Source organism: Bubalus kerabau, chromosome 4 (genome assembly GCF_029407905.1).
Source record: "Bubalus kerabau isolate K-KA32 ecotype Philippines breed swamp buffalo chromosome 4, PCC_UOA_SB_1v2, whole genome shotgun sequence".
In the NCBI taxonomy this organism is placed as follows: domain Eukaryota; kingdom Metazoa; phylum Chordata; class Mammalia; order Artiodactyla; family Bovidae; genus Bubalus; species Bubalus kerabau.
The window spans coordinates 44,545,332-44,566,303 of NC_073627.1; the positions used below are offsets into that span (position 1 = coordinate 44,545,332).

The 20,972-nt window shown below is 48.1% G+C and overlaps 2 protein-coding genes across 7 annotated transcripts; one reads left to right on the top strand and one right to left on the bottom strand.

The window, feature by feature from the left end:
- Positions 1–97: 97 nt before the first annotated feature.
- On the top strand, positions 98–7,195 carry IFT20 (intraflagellar transport 20). Of its 6 annotated transcripts, none has more exons than XM_055577164.1 (7): positions 98–304; positions 712–833; positions 3,523–3,752; positions 3,912–4,040; positions 5,169–5,254; positions 6,233–6,336; positions 6,779–7,195. In XM_055577164.1, the coding sequence occupies exons 3-7, from the start codon at positions 3,683–3,685 to the stop codon at positions 6,858–6,860; spliced, it is 471 nt and encodes a 156-aa protein (XP_055433139.1). In that variant the 5' UTR covers positions 98–304; positions 712–833; positions 3,523–3,682; the 3' UTR covers positions 6,861–7,195. The 6 variants fall into 6 exon arrangements, with proteins under 6 accessions (XP_055433139.1, XP_055433140.1, XP_055433141.1 ...); XM_055577165.1 differs by lacking the exon at positions 712–833 and adding an exon at positions 1,834–1,951; XM_055577166.1 differs by lacking the exon at positions 712–833 and having other exon boundaries at positions 3,500–3,752.
- TMEM97 (transmembrane protein 97) lies at positions 6,827–15,305 on the bottom strand. Its single transcript, XM_055577162.1, has 4 exons — positions 15,082–15,305; positions 9,466–9,610; positions 8,332–8,619; positions 6,827–7,159 (listed from the first exon to the last, which is right to left on the bottom strand). The coding sequence occupies exons 1-3, from the start codon at positions 15,205–15,207 to the stop codon at positions 8,360–8,362; spliced, it is 531 nt and encodes a 176-aa protein (XP_055433137.1). The 5' UTR covers positions 15,208–15,305; the 3' UTR covers positions 6,827–7,159; positions 8,332–8,359.
- Positions 15,306–20,972: the final 5,667 nt, after the last annotated feature.

A 20,972-nucleotide genomic window follows, 5' to 3' on the forward strand; every position in this document is an offset into this window, starting at 1 on the left:
AGGGGCCCCTGAGAGTATTTTGCGCTGAGAGCATAGCTACTTCCGGCAGCCTTTCGGGCGCAAAGGCTCTGGGGCTCGTAGGCAGTTATCCTTCCTCTCAGGCCTCTGTTTCCCAGCAGGCCCTGCGGGCTTGATGGGCCTAAGTGCTTCCGGGATCGGGAAGTGACGTTAGAGGTAAACAGGTTCTGTCGCCGTGGCAGCGGCTGAGGCTGCTGGGCAGGGTGTCGGCTGCAGCCGACTGGAGAGAGGCGCTGACTTCCGACGTTAGCCTGGGTCTCCGGCGCTGTCGCTGCGGAGTGAACAGGTAGGCCGTGACCCTGGGTTGGCGGGCTTGGGGCAGGCCCGGGGTGAGATGAGCCTAACAGGACCGCGCCCCGAGGAAAAGCAATCCCGGGGCGAAAGAAACGTGGGAATTCCGCCAGGCTCTGGGAGCGGTTTTACCCCCGGCTAGGGCCTGGAGCTTTACGCGCTGCTGCTCGCAACTATCTTAGGCGGAAACTGAGGCTCAGATTAAGTTCAAGGAGTTTACGTAGTGAAGACGCGAGCTCCACACCCAGGTCTTCCTAATTTTCCCCACACCCCACGGATGGAGCCTGCTCGGAGCGCCCAGCGTGGGTCCGGGGAGAGCTCGGGGGTGGGTTTGGAGGAGAACGCGTCACCACTCTCATCTTCCTGGAGCTCAGTCCGGCTCTTGTGCCCGGTGTTCCTCAGATGCGCGTGTGGTGGGAGTTGGGAGAGAATCCGGTAGTCGGCTTTGAACGCTCTCTGTTTCTTCTCCGGTCTGACGCTTCTCATTCAACATCCTTTCCAGCCGTGCGGCTGGCTCAGGCCAGGTACGCGGGAATCTTGCCTGACTCTCTTTCACTCGTCCCTAAACCCCTGCCTCAGTCATCCTTTACTAAGTCCTATCAACTCGACTTACAAAACATCTCAAATCGGAACACTTTTCTTCAGCTCCAAGCCTTGGTTACTGAAATAGCCTGCTCTGTTTTCACAGTCATTCATACCACATACATTCGCTGAGTGCCAGTTTCTGTGCAGGCATCATGTTAGATGCTAGGTTAACAGTGATGAGCAAGATAGTTGTAGCTCCCTCCTCTTTCTTCCTCCAACCCATTCTCTATCCTGGGTCTGAGTGATCTCTCTAAAGGGCATATCTGACTATGCCACTCTGCTGAGAATCCACTGACTGCCCATTAAACGCTTATGAGAAAATAAGGCTCATTACTGCAGCTTTCAGAGCCCCCCGCCATCCAGCCCTAGCCTTCCCATCTCACCTCATCCCGTTTCTCTTTTTCCCTTGCTCAGCCTTTCAACCGCACTAGCCTCTTGGCTCTTGTTACAGGTTCCATTTCTCAGCCTCAGCATCTTCACACATGCTTTTCCTTCTGCCTCCTCCCCTCACTTGACAAACTTCTGGACAGCCTTTAATTCTCAGCGTGTCACTTTTTCAGAAGACTTTTGTTTGCAATTTTGGGGGGTAATTTTGTGTCCACATGAATTTTATCCTTCTGCTACAGCTTCATGTAGCACCATGTGCTTTTCCTCATACTTTTATCACAGTTTGTGATTATTTGTTTACTGTCTGTCCAGAGGTCGGGAACTTGAAGCACTGAAGCATTTTCTTGACTACTTTATCCCCGGGACAGTAGATGTTTGTGAATAAATACTCCCTTCCTCTCTGGGAAGGTAGTGCAAATTGAAGCAGATCTTTGTGCCCTCTGGTTATTTGAAGCCGTTTGTCTGGTTAGTTACTTGTGTGTGCGCTCAGTCGCTCGTTGTGTATGACTCTTTTGCGGCCCATCAGGCTCCTCTATCCATGGAATTTTCTAGGCAAGAATACTGGAGTGGGTTGCCATTTCCTCCTCGAGGGGACCTTCCCGACGCAAGTATTGAACCTGTGTCTCTCGTGTGTCCTGCTTTGGCAGGTGGATTCTTTACCACTCACCTGGTAGGTGCTAAATGCTCAGACAAGCAGTCTTCAACCTTTTAGGCGCCAGGGACCAGATTCATGGAAGACAGTTTTCCCATAGTCAGGGGGCAAAGGCAGGGCGGGGGTGATGATTTTGGGATGATTCAAGTGCATTACATTCATTGTGCATTTTATTTCTATTATTATTACATCGGCTCTACCTCAGATCATCAGGCATTAGATCTCGGAGGTTGGGGGCCCCTGACTTAGACTATATGTGTAAACAGAACAAATAGGAAGACAGATCTTTTTAAAAGGCCCAATTACAAGGGAACTCTGGATGATTAAAGCGTTTCAAAAGGAAGATGCTAGCTGACTTAACCTGAATGTACTGTAGTGAGGCCAAAGGCCCAGGGCCATACACAGCTAGACATGCGTTAGTTGGCCCACACAATCTTGGATGTGGGTTTTGGGTGTTTGTTTTTTTTTTTTTTTTTTTTTTTTCTTAAAATTTTTGAATTAAAGGAGATACTGTTCTTTAAAAGTCAGATTGCATACATAAATCTGGATTTCTGGTCCTCTTGAAAATCACTTCTGGCAACAGTGGAACTTAATTCTTTTTAACCATTGCTCTTTCTGTGGTATACCTACCCCGGCAAGTTGCTCCCAGAATCACCCCATTCAGAACAGAACTTCTCTAACGTATTGGGAAGGGAAACAGGGGAGGCTGGGGGGAGATGGGAGGGAAGGACTGGTGCAGGGCCAGGCTGTGGTAGCCTTTGGAACACCGGGGGTTTCCAAGTTGGTGTAGCAGCCAAGAGCTAGACCTAAGTAGCATTGCCTCCCTTTTTAGACAGGGCATGTGCTCTCTTATTTTTATTTTGTGTGTGTGTTTAAGCCAGAATGAGGGTGAGTTTTCAGTGTTTCCTTCCCAGAACTGAGGCATCCTTTGAACCAGGAATGCGAGGTGGCCTGGGAAGGGAGAGGATACCTCTGTTGGTTCTTGTCTACAGAAAAAAAGCCAAACTCCTTAGCTTGGTCCACAGGGTGTTTCTGATCTGGCTCCATCCGGCTTTCCCTGTCCATCCTCTGTCCTTTCAACTTCTAGTCAGGAATAGGCCCTTTCAATGGCTTTACGCTCCTGTCCAGGCTGTTTTCTCTGCTTGGAATGCCTTTCTCTGACCTCCTTACTTGGCATGATCTCGCTGATATTTCACTCCTTTTTGTTTTCCGCTAGAAAGAGACTGGCCCAGCTTTGGGCCCCAGTTGAGGCAGGTGTACCTGTGGCATACACTGTGGGTAATATTCTTACCCCTGGCTTCTTGTGTTTTTTTTTTCCTGTGTTTATTTTTAACCCTAATTTTTAATTCACTCCAATTTTCTCTTTTACTTGTCTTTCATGTTCAGCACTATATTTGAAAAGCTCTTTTATGTCCTTTTGGGTACATAACTGGGGATAAAGAAATATGCTTATGGCTCCCAGCTTAGTTCACATGTCACTCCCTCACCCCAAGTTAACTGTTCTCTTTTCCCCCAGCTCTTTAGTGATATTTCTGTAAAAGCACTTAACACAGTGTAATTTTGCAGTGTCCGTGTCTGTCTTCCTCCAGCTACACTCTGTGCTCCTCCAGGGCAGGCACCACGTTGCACGCACCTTTATCCCCAGCATCTAGCAGTGCTGGCATGTAGTTGGCACTCCAGGAATGTGTGTTGAATGAACGATGCCTGTGACAAGCAACTGGACTTTATTCTTTCCTGACCCTTGCTCCTATGACACACCTCTCCCTGGCTGACTCTGTCCGAGAACCTCTCTTCTCTGGGGAAGCTGGAAGGCAAACAGGTGAGGCTCAGAGAGGCGGAGGCAGAGGGAAGGGGGAGCCTTTGGAACATCTGGGCTTTTGGCCTTGGTGTCTGGGACCAGGAGTGGGGCTGGGCTGGAAGCTGGCTTCTCCTTGAGAGGCTGGGAAGTGATCGGGGACTGGGGCTGGTTTCTTTACAGCCATGGCCAAGGACATCCTGGCTGAAGCAGGGCTGCACTTTGATGAGCTGAACAAGCTGCGGGTGTTGGACCCAGAGGTTACCCAGCAGACCATAGAGCTCAAGGAAGAGTGCAAGGACTTTGTGGACAGTGAGTATCGTCTGGGGGGACATGGTGCCACTCAGCTTTGTGTCTTGCTGCCACCCCTTGACTGTAGCTCTGGGCCCTGCCCGAATGGAGCTGGTGTCTCCCAGGAGGTTGAACCTGGCCCTCCTGAATTCCCATGTGCTACCCACCTTGTCTGCGAGCCCTCCTGTGCTCTCGGGTAGTCCCAGGGCACCGATCAAACACTGTAGTGGAGACAGGAGGGTGTTTGTTTAGGTAGGCCATCCCAGGAACCTTCAACTTCAGAACCATGACTTGGGGGTGGGAAAGAGAGTTAGGATTTGATTTCTTGGGAGAAATAGTGTTCTCAGTGGCAGACTTGCCATTGTTTGCAGAGTTGATCACCTGGAGTTTGGAGAGGCAGTTCAAAAGACTCAATGAAGTCATTTTTTTTTGGTTTAAGCTAGTGATAACCAGGATGCTTCCTGTCCCAGCAGCCAAACAAGCCCAGTAGCAGCAAATATAGAGCAGATGTAGCCTGTATCTGAGCCTTCTGGGGAGTCCATTGGCTCTGGAGAGAGCTTGACTGGCAGAAGGTGGTGGGTCCTCTCACACGTCTTCTGAACGCTGTGTGCACGTCGTCCTACCCTCTGGGTCTTAGTTTACTCCTCAGTAACATGGGTTCCACTATACACTGAAGAGAACAAATGAGATTAACTCCTTAAATGCTTTGAGCTTTTTATTAGCTCTGGTCACAGGTGGAAAGCCCCCAGTCCCCATCAAGTCAGATCTAGTGTCTTACCTGTGGCTTGTCCAGAGGCAGCATTCAGATGCTGAGGCGGTCCTTTCGTGAGGTCAGCCCTTTGTGCTTCCTGTCATTCCTAGGACAGCAGGATGCGGTCCATCTGAAGGTGCGCCCATCAGGAGCCTCAGAGCCCAAGCTACAGCTTCTGGCTGGTTCAGTGAGGACTCAAGATCCCAATACACCCAACCCAGCTCTGGGCTCACAGTCACCCTTCTCTAGGTTCAGATCAAGGCTGTCAGACACCAAATGGCTTTTCACACAAATTAGAAGAGGCGGTTAGCTCTGCCCTCTCGCCACAAGGAAATGCTGAGGGAGAGTAGGAAGGCTGAAAAATAAAACATTTGTTTTTGTTCTTCTTTCCACAAAAGAAATTGGCCAATTTCAGAAAATAGTTGGTGGCTTAATTGAGCTTGTTGACCAGCTTGCAAAGGAAGCAGAAAATGAGAAGATGAAGGTAAGATCAGCAAGTATTTTGTCTAACTTTTGGCCTGGTTCACTAGTCTCTCATCCTTCTGGCCACCCCCCTCCTTTTTTTTTAATCTGGTTCTTAAAAAAATTATTTTTGGCTGTGTTGGGTCTTCGTTGCTGCTGTGTGGGCTCTCTCTAGTTGTGGCGAGCCAGGGCCGTTCTTGGTTGTGTGCGGCTTCTCACTGCAGTGGCTTCTCTTGTTGCGGAGCACAGGCTCTCGGGTGTGCAGGCTCAGTGGCTGTGGCAATAGCTGCTGCGCGCAGCCTTAGTTGCCCTGTTGTCTGTGGGATCTTCTCGGAGCAAGAATTGAACCTACGTCCCCTGCATTGGCAGGCAGATTCTTAACCACTGGACCATCAGGGAAGTCCCCTTTTATTTTTTTTGGTGGGGAGGGCTAGGTGATGGGGGGGTTCTTTAATTAAAACAGGATTTTAAATAAGAATGCCTGTGCAAATATTGAATGATTATGTTGTATACCTGAAACTAATATATATCAATTATACTGCAATTTAAAAATAAGTAATTCCTGGTCCAGTTAACCCACTGTTGAACTCTTACATGCCAGTATACTCTGTTTCCTTCAATCTTCACATCATCACTGAGATACGATGAATAGGTAGTTTACCCTCATTTATGACTGAGCAACTGAACTGAACTGACCCTCATTTTATAAATGAAGAAATGAAGGTGTGCAGAGTATAGATGACTTAGCAAAGGCCACAAGGCTAAGTGGTGCACCAGATGGGCCACTGTGTGCCAGGCTCTAGATTCCTAGGTCTACAGATGCTCAGCTGCAGCGCTGTTCTCACCAGGCACTTTGGGATCAGGAGGTTAAGCCTTCTTCTGACTTACTCCTAAAACTCTGAGGCTCGACCTTTCCCCACTCCATAGCCCCATGGTTCCTTCCCCAATTGAGAACTTTAACGAAGTAATGACGTTCTTTGGCAATATCATGTTTTTCTAGGCCATTGGTGCTCGGAACTTGCTCAAATCTATAGCAAAACAGAGAGAAGCCCAACAGCAGCAACTTCAGGCACTAATAGCAGAAAAGAAAATGCAGCTTGAAAGGTAAGCTTTGTTGTAAAGCAAGTTCTTTACTTAACTGCAATTCTGTTTTTCCTCTTGAATGGTCACCTGTTACCCTTGCTCTTCATCATTGTTCTCCCAGGAATAGTGTCTTATCATCCTGATTTGAAGATTTTAAAAATTAATTTGATGGGAAGAAAATTTGTTAATGTCAGACAGACCTCTCATAGCTTGAGGACACACACTTGAGTGTCTGGAGCTGGCCGGTTCTCTGCAAGGAAGCTACTGAGGGCTGCCGACTTCTCAGGGGTGGGCCTAGGCAGAGCTTTGCCTCATTTCTCTCTCTCTCTTGCCCTCACTAACTTCATTTTGAACTCACACCATTTCTTGGAATCATCTAAATCACTTCTATTCTTCTCTGGAAGAATTAAGTTCATGGTTTATTTCCTCCATTTTGAGAGCCTCTAACAATTTTGTTTTTCAGGTATCGGGTTGAATATGAAGCTTTGTGTAAAGTAGAAGCAGAACAAAATGAGTTTATTGACCAATTTATTTTTCAGAAATGAACTGAAATTTTCATTTTCTAGCAGGAGGGCAAAAAAAGGAAAAAACCCCCACAACCCCCAAACCAGAAAAACCTCTGTACCATTCCATGACTTGGCCAATGACCCGTGTGTGTCATGTGAGAAGCTGTGTGAAGAACTGCAGCCTCTCTGAAGGCAGTAACAAACCTGGGGGAGTCCGTTACAGATGTCAGTGCACATCTGCAGGCGAACGTCCAGTGGCCATCGTGGTCCAGGTTCTCACCTCTTGCGTTCTCAGTCTCAACTGAGCAGCCTGTCAACTTTTTTGTAAATTCACAAAGCTTTGGAAGGAAAAGCAATAAATTATTATTTTCAAATGGCTTGATCTACCTCTTCTCCGTGCCCTTGAAGTGTACATTTATTAACCCATTGTAAGAACCCTGGACTCTCTAGCCCTTAGTCCACAGAACAAAACCAGGCAGTAGTCAGCAGCTACCTTTATTTTGACCAGACACACGAGTCAGATGATATTCCCAAAAATCAGACCATTAGGGCTTGTAAGCAAAATAGGCAAAAGGGGGGTACTAACCAGGACCAGCATCTACCATTTTTCATGTGCGTTCACAAGTCTTTTTGAGTCGGCCTCAAGTATGAACTTAAAACTAGCAGGATACCAAATAAAGAGACCTTATATGCACACACTGGACCTGTGATGGCCAGCCCCCCACCCCTACCCCAAGTGGGTACAGGACAAAGAATTATGAAACTGTTTGGTAGGAGGAAGTTATCCAGTAGGAAGCATTCCTCCAGCTCAGGCTTGAGACACCAGACCTCAGAGTAAAGGAACTCATGTGGTCTGTAAAAACTTAACGGAAGACTAAGGTTTAGAAAGAGAATGAACACGGAGACTCTAAAAATTCTCTTCTCCTGGGATGACCTGTTTTAGGACAGAAACGATATACCTTCCAGTCCAACCCATTTCCAACTCAAAGTCATGCCAAGGTTGAATCTTAAAACTAAATTTATAACCTCTTACAGAATATTTCACCCCTACCTAAGGGTAGGGGCAAGGAAACAATTTTTAATGAATATTAGGTATAATTTCAAACTGAATTTTGCTCATCAGTGATACTCTGTAGAGACTCATGAGACAGTTTTAGTCACATGTATCCTGTGAGTCAAATGACTCACGAATATGCCAAGCAGGCCATGTTTCTTGGAAGTCTATCTGATTTCTGGTCTGGTTCTGCTTTTAGTAATCCTGCAGTGGCACCTGGGGACACGCTGAGGAGACCTTTGGCACCACTTCCTATCACCTAGCCCACACCCCTGTGCCTGTGCTCAGGTGGTCAGCGTGTCTGTCAAAGCCCTTGGAAGGTGAGGGTTTGCTGTGCCTCCCGCCAGGGTCTTGCTCGTGTGTGTTGCTGCTGCTGTGGTTCAGATACTACTGAAAACATGGGCTCCGAGCACTGTGCCCGGTACTGGGTCCAACAGGAAACGGCCCAGTGCTCACCTCTCCCCTGGCCCTGGGGGCATTTCTTTCATTTCTTCTTTCTTTTCTCCTCAGACTTGTAGTAGGGGTTCCGCACCATGAAAAGCAGAAGTATAAGAGGGATGAGAAAGTAGGGGATATAGACAGATATCAGGAATAGTCGTTCCTGGAAAGTCTTAGGTCCTTGTCCTCTGAAATGACTGGCTTTGGAGAAATCGTCGAGTAGCAACGTGGAGAGGATGGGAATCAGAGTTGTCATGGTGTGAACCGAGTAGATGATGGCAGGGGTGCGGATCCACTTGCAGCCTCCTGAGGTCAGCGAGGAGAGAAAGTCGGGTGAGGCCTGCTCATGGCTCCAGGGGAGCCCGCCATACCCTCCACCCTGTCTGCCTGCTCCCTTCAGTTCAGTCATTCTACCTCCTTTTCCAAGTGGAAACAAATGATATAATAGCGTCCAACGTGCAGTCCTTATGTGACAGCTGGAGCCCTAGCACTGACTGCCAAAGAACACAGGTGGAGTCGGAATTCAGAAAAACTCGAGGGCAGTAAAGTGGCCATTATAAGGTAAACTCAGTTGGTCTCAAATACAGTGGGTGGGGAGGGAGGTGAGGAGCAGGGGAGCTCTGCCAGCAGCATCTCTCTGCTAAGTAAGTATATATGGATGAGAAGAATCAACAGATTCTGCTAAGAGATGGATTTGAGGGCTCCAGTGGGAAATAGCCTGTATAAGTTTATTTACAATGAACACGGGTATGGTGCCTTCTTTTTAAAAACAATAGTCATATGGGGACACTGAAAGAATAATCTTTAAGTGAGAAGTCAGGCCACTTAGGGATAACTTGCTGCTACTGCTTATAAGCCAGTATGATACTACCCAAAGCAGAAAAATAAAAGCCAAAACAAAAAATTCTAGGAAAACAAAAGGGAACAAGTTCAATCTGTAAAGTAGCCTCAGGTGGCATGTGTGCGAGATTTCCAGTTGACTGAGGCAGTCCTGCAGCCACACTGATGTCCCTTCCCAAGATCAATCCTGACCATTCCCACTCCTGTCTCACCCTCACACATCCTCCAGGGACCACTCCCCTTCCTTGGTGGAACTTTCCCCAAAGATTTCTGAGACCTGGTCTCAGGGCAAAAATGGGATTTCTCACTTACCTTTGAAGAAGGCATATGCTGCAATGGGAAAGAAAGGCAGCTGAAACACAAGCTCGCAGAACAGGAAGGACTTGAACCACGCCGGGGGGTTCTGGAGCAGAGGGTCTTTGAACTCCTCGATATACCACTGCTGCAGGTTTCTCAGCTGGGAAAAGACGAGGAACACGGTGAGTACAGCCACCTGGCAGGACTGGCTTCCGCAGCTCCAACCCTGCGGACGTGCCTCTCATCACCCAGCCCCTGGGCAGCGGACTCACAGCTGGCGGGCCAGCAGCACTCACAGCTGGCTTTAGTGGTGCAGCCTAGACGGTCATTGAATTGAAACTCACAAGCTCTCTGAGGTGGCACTAGTGGTAAAGAACCCACCTGCCAACGCAGGAGATGTAAGAGACACAGGTTCACTCCCTGGCTCAGGAAGATCCCCTGAGTAAGAAATGGCAACATACTCCAGTATTCTTGCCTGGGGAATTCGATATAGACAGAGGAGCCTGGTGGGCTACAGTCCATGGGAGTCGGACACAATTGAAGTGACTTAGCACACACACACACAAGCTCTAACTCAACTGTTACCTTCACCCAGCAGCTTTTCTCAGCTCTTCCAGCCCCTGTGTGCTGCCCAGAATTTATCTATGATAACATACATCCAGGTGTGTTGCCTGTCAAGAGCAACAATGAGGGGCACTTAATAGGCTCTTAGTTTGCTGAACACACAAACGGGATGTATTGGCCAACAGTATCCTTCTTTATAAAGAAATGATATGAAAACCATCCTGAGGTTTGTCTTTTCACAACAGCAACACCAACCTCCAAGGGCCAGATTTCCTCAAGTACAGATATGAATTTTTTTTTTTTTTGGCGGGGTAGGGGGGTGAATGGAAAGAAGGTAAATCTAACTTCTGTGAAGATGCAATTTTAGACAATTTAAATAATCTCCAAATCTCAAATTCCTCTTCATTCTTAACTCCCCTAGTTCAAAAGTTGTTTTTTTTTTTAGGAGATCAGTGGGATATTTGTAGAGGAACAGACTGTATAGCTTTTTGAGTGGTCTCAGTGCTAGCATGGGCCCCAGCTTCGTGATAACACTGTCAAAACAAAGATGCAGATCTATGTTGCCGGGGGGTTGGGGAGGCAGGGGGAGGAAGCAGGGGGCTCTGAGGTTGCCCCTTTTGTGCTCCTAGGAGAAGCCTAGGGCTCTCCCCAGATAGACTACTGAAGGTCTGTGGCATTCAACCTCCTGGATGGCGCCTTGATATTATAAGACAACTTCCAAGCTAGGAATCTGGCTTACAACGGAAAATCCAAAGATACTTTTCCTGTTAATTTTTAATCTAAAGACTCACTATTGTGAAATAAGAGGGCTCTTTGCTGAGAGTGACCTTTAAGCAAATATCCAGGAACACACACTGTTAGTATAATTAATGACAGAAGGGCCTCAGCTAGATAGCCAATTTATTGACCAAGTGATCTTGAATTTGTATTTGACTTGAAACTTAAATTTATGGAAATATCCTTAGCTTCTTTCTAAGCACTTTTCAGGATGGTAATGTGGTAGAAAATATTCATCAAGGTTAAATCCCTGCATCTCTCCTGGACTCTGTTTTCTCATCTGTAAAACAAGCAACTTGGACTAAATGTTTTTTAAGATCCTCTTTTGCTTTCTAGATTTACTTAAAAAAAAAAAAAAAAATTGGAGGGACAGACCTATTTTAAAAGATTTACAACAAAATTTAAAAGGCATTCTGATTCATTTGAACTTCACCTTCTAATTAGTATTCATGCTCTCAGATCCACTTATATCATAAATCCAAGCAGATTTGTACAAGAAATTTGTAATTTCTAATAAGTTCAGAATGATAATAGCAAAATTTAAAATACAGTTGACCCTTGAACAACATGGGTTTGAATTGTGCAGGTCCACATATACATGGATTTTTTTTCAACGGTAAATACTACATGGTCAGTCAGTGGCTGGCTGAATCTGAGGATAGGGAGGAACATGAGTACCAAGGGCTGACTATAAGTTATAAGTGGATTTTCAACTGTTTGGAGGGTCAACACCCTTAACCCCCAAGCAGAGTGAAGAGCATGGTACCTGGGGGCGGAGTGCCTGCCGCTGAGCAAAGCACTTAAACCTCACTAAGCTGGTTACCTAATTATAGTACCTACTTCATTGTTGGTAAGATAAAATCAGTTAATACTTATAGTCCTAGAACAATGGCTAGCACACAATAAATGCTAAGATTACTTGAATATAATTAATACAGACTTGGAGTTCAGTTTAATCTTACTACAATCTCAGCATGCAACTAGGCATTGATTATTCCCCAAAAAGGTAATAAAACTGTTTCCATTTATACCTGACTCACACTTGACTCAACTTACCGCTGTTTTCTATTAAAATATTCACCTGGCCTAAGCACATGGATTTCTAGACCAGAGCTGCTACTGAACGGTCTTGCACTCCTCTAAACTTAGAGTGAGCACACAGGCTGATTTCAGGCCTAGATGCTCACCTGTTTTTTCCTTATTTTAATAGAAGCAATGCTACCCAGATGCAAATGATATCACAAAATGCTTCCATCCTCTCCATGTCTTAATCCAAACTGAATTCTTACTGTTTCAGAGTTTTTCCCCAAGAGTTGATCTGGTTCAAACCAAGAAAGATATTTGCAAATTTCAGCCTAACCATTATGTGATCTCTACAAGCTTTTTAGTTTGAGGAGAAAATTTCTTCTCTTTAGGGAGGAAAAACACAACAGATGTTAAAATTTGGCATTTTTTCAAGGAGAATCTGAAAATAACTCAAGGCTTTTATTATTATTATTTCCCCATATGGAAGCAACACACTAATCATTGCCCACCCCAAAGCAACAAAAGTGATTAGAGACGCAGGCCTTCAAAGCCGAGACACCCGGGTACAGCTAAGGCCTTTAAATAGCACCAAAGATAGACACACTCTGTTTCTGGTCAGATATGGCCTGCTCTGGCCCTTGACCTTCGACAATGCTGCTGCCAAGTCGCTTCAGTCGTGTCCGACTCTGTGCGACCCCATGGACTGCAGCCTACCAGGCTCCTCCATCCATGGGATTCTCCAGGCAAGAACACTGGAGTGGGTTGCCATTTCCTTCTCCAATGCATGAAAGTGTAAAGTGAAAGTGAAGTTGCTCAGTCGTGTCTGACTCTTAGCAACCCCATGGACTGCAGCCTACCAGGCTCCTCCATCCATGGGATTTTCCAGGCAAGAGTACTGGAGTGGGTGCCATTGCCTTCTCCCACCTTCGACAATAAGTCAACTTAAAAAACTAAAGCTTAGAAAACTTTACCAAATCAAATATGTAAGTTTAAATGGGGTCTTTATGATTTTGAACAAATTTTAATTGTATTTTGTGAGCAAGGACTTGTGGGAATGGCACATTCAGAAAAGATATGGAAGGGATGTCCCTGGCACAGTCCAGTGGTTAAGACCTCGCCCTTCAATGCAGGGGATGTGGGTTTGAACCCTGGTCAGGGAGCCAAGACCTCACATGCCTCAAGGCCAAAAAACCAAAACTATACAACAGGAGCAGTACTGTAACAAATTCAATAGAGACTTCAAAAACAGTCCACATCCAATTTAAAAAAGAGAGAGAGAGAGAGAAACTAACAGCTGTTCGGTCCAGAAAGGCTGGCTACCTGGAGTCACGGAGCTGGCCAGGAGTAAAGGGACTCAAAACACGCGAGACTGTAAACAGGCAGCCTGCCTGAGTTCTGTTGGCCAAGATCATGTACCACCTGGGCCTAGGCAGTAGGCTGAATAGTCTTAATCATACCAGCATGTATGAATGTAACCCTATTTGGCAGAAGTGACTTGGCAGATGTGGTTAAAGTTCAGGATCATGAAATAGGAAGACTATCCTGGTTATCTGTCGAGCCCTAAATGTAATGACAAGTGTTCTTATAAACATTGGGCAGCGGGAGATTGAACTAAAGAAAACAAAGCTAAGTAAGGACAGAAGCGGAGACTGATGTGACGTGGCCACAAGCCAAGAACACCTGCAGCCACCAGAAACTGGAAGAGGCCAGGAACAGATCTTCCACCAGGACGTTCAGAAGGAATCAGGCCTGCAAGACTCATTTCAAACTTCTGACCTCGAAAACTGAAAGAGAACAAATTCGTGTTGTTTTAAGCCACTTTATTTTTGTAACTTGCTGCAGAAGCAATACCTTGTATATGTTTGAGCTTGTGATTTAACTCAACTCTCTCTTTCTTACTTAACAGTTGAAGAGCCCTGACTTGCCCAAGGCGCTCAAGAGGTTTTTGGAAGAACCAAATCCCCAGACTTCAGTCCAATGCTCTTGCCACACACAGCCTACACTTTTCCCAGGAAAAGGTAGGTCAGAGATCTTCCTAGTTACGCTTGGAGCTAGAAACAAACCAGACTATGGAGTGGGGGTATATTGTTGAGCAGTGGCTCTTAACCTTTTTGGTAAGGTCAGACCCCTGAAAAAGTTGATGGAAGCTATGTAAAACACAGGGCACACACAATTCTGCATACCCCACGAGGGGTTCATGGGCCTCAGGTTAAGAAGCCCTGCTTTGCAGAGAAAAAGCATTTAAGGACAAACAGAGGCAAAATCAAATCTTTAGGTAGACAAGTCAGGCTTGCCTATAGTTCTGCTGACAAACTGGAGAAGGGTAGAACTGAGGACTGGAATTCCATGATAGCAGGTTATAGAGTCCAGACATGAAAATAAACCTGAAAAAACCAAAAGCATTTAAAGCAAAGTTTAGTGTAAAGAATGTTCTCCAACAACCAGGAAATGGGGCCTTTGCCTGTATTTCTACTCAAATGATCATTCCTATTCAAACACAATTTTTAAAAGGCCCTATTTGCAAGGTATCCTTAATTCACTTCCGAGATTTTGAAGTTGCAGGATCCTAATCTTGAAATCAAGACGTTCTCTGCCAATTTCTTTATAGACGCATCTAATTCTACGTGCACGATATTTCTTTGCGATTAGTCGGTATTTTTAAAGTCCTCCCAGGAAACACAACTTTAAAACCAATTCGACATGTAATTTAGACACTGGTTCATCCACTGTGTGTGTGTGCCCAGTGGCGTCGCGGGACTCTTTGCGACCCTATCAACTGTAGCCCACCAAGTTCCCCTGTCCACGGGATTTTCCAGGCGAGAATACTGGAGTGGATTGCCATTTCCTCCTCCAGAGGACCTTCCCGACCCAGGGATCAAACCCGTATCTCCTGCATCTCTTGCATTGGCAGGCGGATTCTTTACCCACAGAGCCAACCTGGGAAGCCCATTCATCCAGACCCTTTCCCTCAAATACGGACAACTGACTAGAGCTGGGGTATGGAAGTCTTTAAAAAAGAGAGAGAGAGAGAGAACTGTCTTCAAAGGGGGCAAGGTGTTTCCCCCCCGGAAACCTGGGAGAAGCCGCAGGGAGAAACAAAGAAAAGCCCAAGATGTCGAGGTAAAGAGCGCCGGCGGGACCCAAGGAAAGTGGGAGGGAACCCTGAGTGGGCGAGGCCCGAGGAGGGGACGCGATGGGGACGCCGGGGCAACCGCTACGACGAGGGGCCCCAACCTCGGCGACCGGGACCGAAGGCGCCCTCACCTCGACGGGGTAGAGATCGCGTGGCAGCACCCCCTGCAGGTCCATGAGCAGGGTGATGGGGATGTGGGAGAGGAAGTAGAAGCCCAGAAACCACTCCAGGCCGCGCCGGGGGCCCAGAGTCCCCATCGTCCGTCGGTTGGGCTGAGCGGGAGCCGAGGCTACGCTCACCGGAACACGACGTCGGGAAAGCGCCGCGCCTGAGCTGTCCCGGGACCCCCCTTGCCCTGCCCCGCCCCGCCCCGCCCCGCCCCGCCGCGAGGGCGACGCCGGCTGCTCCCATTGGCTGAGAAGCCGCGCGCGGGCCGGGAGCGTCTGCAGAGGCGGCCCGGGGACAGTTCCTATTGGTTGCGAGGAGCGCCGCGTGAGGCGAGGGCGGAGCTTCCCGGAGCTGCCCCGGGCTTCTCAGGGCGCCCAGCTCGCACAGCCAGAGAGGCTCTTCCTGCAGCGCTACCCGCCGGCCTTCTCGCCGCGACCGCGTGCGCGCTGGGCTTCGCGGCGTTTGCCTTCCGTGGCCCTTTCACTCATTATTACTCTTCCGTTCCTTCACTCCATCCGTTTAGTGCTTGCCGGACGGCTCCTTTGTGCCCGGCAGTGGGGACTTAACGGAGATGGAGCGCCTAGTGCAGTGGGGTCTCACCCACCGGGGTCGGCTGGACATTGCGTGGTGGTGGTCCGTGCCGTGGCAGCAGTCCTGGGCGTGGGAACAGCGGGCAAGATCCCTGGCCCGCCGGAGTTGAAAGTCCAGGAAGCTTTCCGAAGGAGGTGTAGGAGGCAGCCAGCCTCAGTTCAGAAAGAAGCACGGTGATATAGGAGGAGGTAAAATTGCCAGGTCTTGGTGATTCGCTGTGGAGAATAAGGGAGGCTCAAGGGTTCGTTTTCAGGCCGCGCAAATATTGATCTTTAATTACATACTGGACCTGGGTCTGCCCTGGAACAGGACGGTTGGGGCACCCATTCACTGAGAAGAGGGACATAGAGGAGAAGTGAGTCGAAGAGAAAGATAATTTGGTTCTGGCCATGTTGTTACTGAGCAGTCTCTGCAGCATGAGTGGAAAAGTCGAGGAGGCAGTTAGATGAACACGTCTGAAGATGTGGATTTGTGAGGCATCCGTGTTTGTTGGACGTGGAAATTTTGAGAGCACAAGGCTTGTGAGAGATCTTGGACGACATCAGGGGTCAGGGGAGGAGGGGGCTGAGATATACAGGTAGACAGCAGGACTGTGATGTCTCAGAAACACCGGGAAGGAGGGGGTTCTGCTGTGTCAGAACCACACTAAGTGGTACCCACCTGTGACTTGTGAGAGCAGCTGTGGTTGTTGGAGGCAGGAGCCGGATGATGACAGGCTGGCAAGAAGCAAGGAGGTGGGGAAATGGAGGTAGGGAGTTAGGCATGATTAGAACGGGAGGAGAGAGCCAGGGCAGGAGGTGGAGGGAAATGTCCTCAAGAGAAGGCTGATTTATCTTCTTTTCAGAGAAGAGAGACCAGAGCACTTTCACGTGTGTAGATGCTGCTTGAAGTTTCTGGGTCGGGGGAGAGGTTGTCCAGACAGGAGAAGGAAAGCAGGGAATGTGGCTCAAGGCCGCTGAGGAGTTGGAGAGAATGGATCAGGGTTAGGTCAGCGGCGCACTGTGCTCCCCAGGGTGGAGCACTACGACAGAGAAGCAGTGGTCAGCGTCGAGGACACAGCTGAGATGTGCGGCGTCTCCCAGCCTGTGGGCTTTGCTCCGTTGTGAGGGCTACACAGAAAAAGGCTGTTGGGGTGAAAGTTAGGAAAGACAGCATTGATGTTGAGAAGTTGAACAAGAGAGTGATTGAAGAGATGGAGCACGCAGTTTGAACAGGATAGGGAGTAGGTGATGTAAGGCCAGAAGGGACTGGTAGACTGGGAGAAACTGGAGAAGTGCACAGATTTGAGGCCTTGCAGAGGCATGACTGCTGATGCGGTGGGAGAAACTGGACGAATGGGCCCCGAAGGATGGGCGAGTAGAACAAGTGGGTACAATGTCTGGGTTCTGGGTATCAGGAGGAGGTTCTGCGCCTGGGAATCTGGCTGAAATGGAGTGGAGGAGAAGGTATTTGGAGATCATGGAACAGAGATCCCAGAGTGTGGGGTGGATCGACCACAGAGGCCACTGTAAGCCCATGGCCATAGGCTCAGTGTGTAAAGGGAGTGGCCAGGAGGGAGGTGAGCATGGGCTGAGGTCTGGCTTGAACCTCGGAGAGTGGAGAGGAAATGGTGTGGATGTGGCCTTGGAGAGTACGGAAACTGGTGACCCCACCTCCTGACCTTGAACTCTGTGGAGTGTGAGAAAGTGAACAACCTGTGCTGGGGCGGGCTGTGGGAGAGCCCAGACCTCAGGGGCGGGGGAGCCAGGTGTCAGTTACTGTGGGAGGTGAGGGCTGAGGGTGTGGAGGGCTTTGTGAACCCCATAGTAGAGGGGTTTGGGCTGTGGTGAGGAGTGGGTGTTTACTGGGGAGAAGAAACAGAGCTGGGTGGAGGAGAGGGCCCAGCAGGAGAGGAGTGGAAATTTCCTCCTTGGTGGTGAACAAGGGATAAACATTAGCAGAACACAAGGGTCTGTCGTTCCTGGGGCCTCTAGGGGGCAGGCAGGAGCCCTCTTGCACAGCTGCACTCAGGAGGGGGCCTGGCAACAGACCCCCTCCCCCCCACCGGCAGGAATGGCTAACACCTGTTAAGCTGTACTCCATGCAGACTAACTGCCCACTGGGGAAAGCGGGCGGGGGGCTGCGGTTTGCCCAGGGAACGTGGTAAGCATACAGCTGTTAAAGTCACTGTTCCTCTGAAAGCATCTCACTCAGCCAAGCTTCTTATCTGTAGATAAAGATTTTCAAGGCCAGGCACTTTTGAAAGGCCCTGCATCCAGCAAAATCTCTGTCCAGCTGCTGTCTTCAGCTTGAAATTCCTGTAGTAGGGGAGCCAAAGCTTGAGACGGTCAGAGAAGTCATAGAAGGTAAATGGCCCTGGGGAGGAGGACACAGCTAATCAACAGATTCTTACCCAAAGCAAATGTTGAGTAAAAGAATGACTTTAAAAAAAAAAAAAAGAAAGTTCTGAGCAGCTTCCCTGTTGTGTGTGAGAAGAGGTGATGTTTAGCACCTTTTGGAAATTATTCATATTGTGATAAGACAAACACCGCTAGCTGGACAATGGACCCCCACAGTGGTGGGAAGAGAATTCTAGTCTTATAACTCCAGCTGGAAGGCACTTAGAGAAGGTCTGAGCTAGACCCACCACCTGCCTCCTGAGCAGCAACTGTGCAAGGCCCTTTGCTCTTGTCGACTTAAATGTGCAGTGTGAGAGCTGTGAGTGAAGTTTTATTGGAAAATGCAAAATGAGGACTGCAGCCTGGGAGACAGCACCTCAGATAGCTCCTGAGAAACTGCTCCAAAGAGGCAGTGGAGCACAGGTCAGTCTGTATATGATTTTGGTGAAGGAGGAATACATGCAATGAAACACGTATTTTTCCAGAAACTTACTACTTCTAGTTTTGTGAAGCTTTTGCTAGTCATGAGGAACAGTCCTCACCACGAACGATTTTAGTGCTTTTCTAGATATGAGGAGGAGATGGCTCATAGGATTGGGCTCATAAAGTTGACTCCTGAAAATATCTTATCTGAAGACCTGTCCTGCCAGTTTCTCTTCCCCAGCACAGAGTGCCTCCTTTCTGTTCTCCACCCTGGACTCCTTTTCATGGGTGTTGAAAATCAGCTATAGCAGCATGTGATTTAATCCTTAGAAGCAAATGGCAAGTGCCCATGGCAAGTGCCAATTTGTAGTTGACACTCCCCTCTCTGCTTTTGTTTCACTCTTCTCTCTCCTCAAAATGCTCCCACCCTCTTCACCCTGACCCAGCCTCCATCCCTAGTTGTTTTAAGGCCCAATGGCCCCCTGTCCTGACTGCCTCTGTGTGCAGATCACTGCTGTCTCTGAGCTTCTGCAGCACTGCCTCTGACATGTTTACCCTTTTCACTGATTGTTTTCACCGATCTGAGTACCTGTCTGCACCCTTCCTGCTAGAGTCTGGGTTCCTGGACCACAAAGACTGTGCCACCCGCATCTTTATTTTACTAAAACAAAGCCGGGGTCATTGTTGAGTGAACTACATGTGACAGTGAGGCTCCTCTGTCCACGGAGACAGCAACGGTCACCCAGTGTAACTGTGAGGGGATGGATCACTGGGTGTAAGAACAGCGACCGATGGCAGGATGTACATACAGCAAATGTCAAGAGGTTCTGCTGCTAATGGAAAGTGATTAGACCTGGCTCCAGAGTCAGCAGGGGGCTCCACACCTCAAAGCTAAAACATTATGTCTTCATTAGTAAGAGCTAAGATTCTGTCAGTGCTGGAAGCAGAGCAAGGAGGCTGGGTTATGGGGTTGGGGGGGGCGAGATTCAGAAGGATCTCTCTGCAGATCCGTGGGTTTTACCTGGGCAGAGGGCAGCTGGCCCCCTGACGAGTGATTACCTCCTTTTTGTGTCACAGAAACTGAACTCATGCAGAGCAGGTGGGGGTTAATTCTGAAAGACTTGTTTAAAATTTGGGTCTTTTGTTGTTTGTAACTCTTTTTGCATTCATGTTGATTTTTAAAAAATACTGCATTAAAATATCTGTTCCGATGACTGACTTTGGGTGCCCATCCATATTGTGTGCCCGAGGTATCTCACTCACCTCACCTGGTCCCAGCCCTGGCTCTCAGGTAGGACTGGGGTTAAGTTTGATTTGGGGGATAGAGTGTCAGGTTACTGGGGCTGGCAAGCTAAATGTAGTAAGTCTTTTTATTTGATATCAAGGCAGCAGGGAGACAGGTAGGTGGGATTACAGTAGTGTTCCAGGAGGATTCCTCTGGCCCCCGTGTGTGCAAGGTGGACTGATGTGGGGTTCGGGAGCTGGGGAGGCTGGAAGCAAGATATTAATGTTTGTCACTGTATCATGTATTTCTAGAACTTTAGTAGTTAACAAAGGAAAGGGCTGGAAGTATGTCAGGCTTTTGTCAAGATAGATGTGTCTCAAGTACATTTGGTGGTGGAAGTAGTGGAGTCCATTTAATGAAAGTTAATATTTCTCACTTATGGAGTGCCTACTGTATACATTAGAGCAATGGTTGGCAAATGTTTGCTATAAACAGAGCAGACCGTATTTTAGTGTCTGTGGCTCATCTCTGTCTCAGCTACTCAACTCCGCCATTTGTTGTATGGGAACAGCGATAGGCCACGTGTACATGAGTGAGCCTGGCTGTGTTCCAGTAAAACTTTATTTACGAAACCAGGCATTGGGCCTGATTTGACTGGTGGCTGTTGTAGTTTATTGACTCCTGCTCTAAGGCATTGCCGCCTTTGTGGTCAAGGCCAGGTAGCTGTGGGTTCTAGTGAGTGAGGAAAGGAAGCATCAGGGAGTGTATGGGTCACCCTAAGGCCTAATGTACACACACCCTAAGGCCTGGAAGTGTACACAGCTCTTCCCGTCACATTCCATCAGAGAGGATTTAGACAGGTGCCCACATCTTCCCACCAGGGGCCTGGGGATAAACTCTTGCCTTATGCCAGGGAAGGAGGAAGAGGAGAGTTCAGGGTCCATGAGCAGCCTTTACTGTTAGCGGAAGCACACTGACTGAAACCGCCCACCCTGGTCAGGCCCTTTAGTAACCATTTGCATGAGTTGTTTTGTGACAGGAGATCCTGGTAAAGAATACGGAACTAATAAGCCACCACCAACCAGAAGAGTTTGGGAAAGGTCAAAAGGAGACACCGCGTGTCCGTCCAGTTCCCAGAATCCCTCTCGTTAGCATCCATCTTGGCTGAGCGATGCGTGCGCCACCAGGAAAGACTCTGAATTAGAATGATTGGCCAAAGACCACATGGAAACTAATC

Bases quoted from the DNA above. Each gene is read 5' to 3' on its own strand.
- TMEM97 (XM_055577162.1), bottom strand. From the start codon at position 15,207: ATGGGGACTCTGGGCCCCCGGCGCGGCCTGGAGTGGTTTCTGGGCTTC. The intron at 9,611-15,081 runs GTGAGGGCGCCT...GTCTTTTCCCAG, and splicing joins GCGATCTCTACCCCGTCGAG to CTGAGAAACCTGCAGCAGTG. The intron at 8,620-9,465 runs GTAAGTGAGAAA...CGCTGACCTCAG, and splicing joins AGCATATGCCTTCTTCAAAG to GAGGCTGCAAGTGGATCCGC.
- IFT20 (XM_055577164.1), top strand. From the start codon at position 3,683: ATGACACACCTCTCCCTGGCTGACTCTGTCCGAGAACCTCTCTTCTCT. The intron at 3,753-3,911 runs GTGAGGCTCAGA...GTTTCTTTACAG, and splicing joins GGAAGCTGGAAGGCAAACAG to CCATGGCCAAGGACATCCTG. The intron at 4,041-5,168 runs GTGAGTATCGTC...TTTCCACAAAAG, and splicing joins GTGCAAGGACTTTGTGGACA to AAATTGGCCAATTTCAGAAA.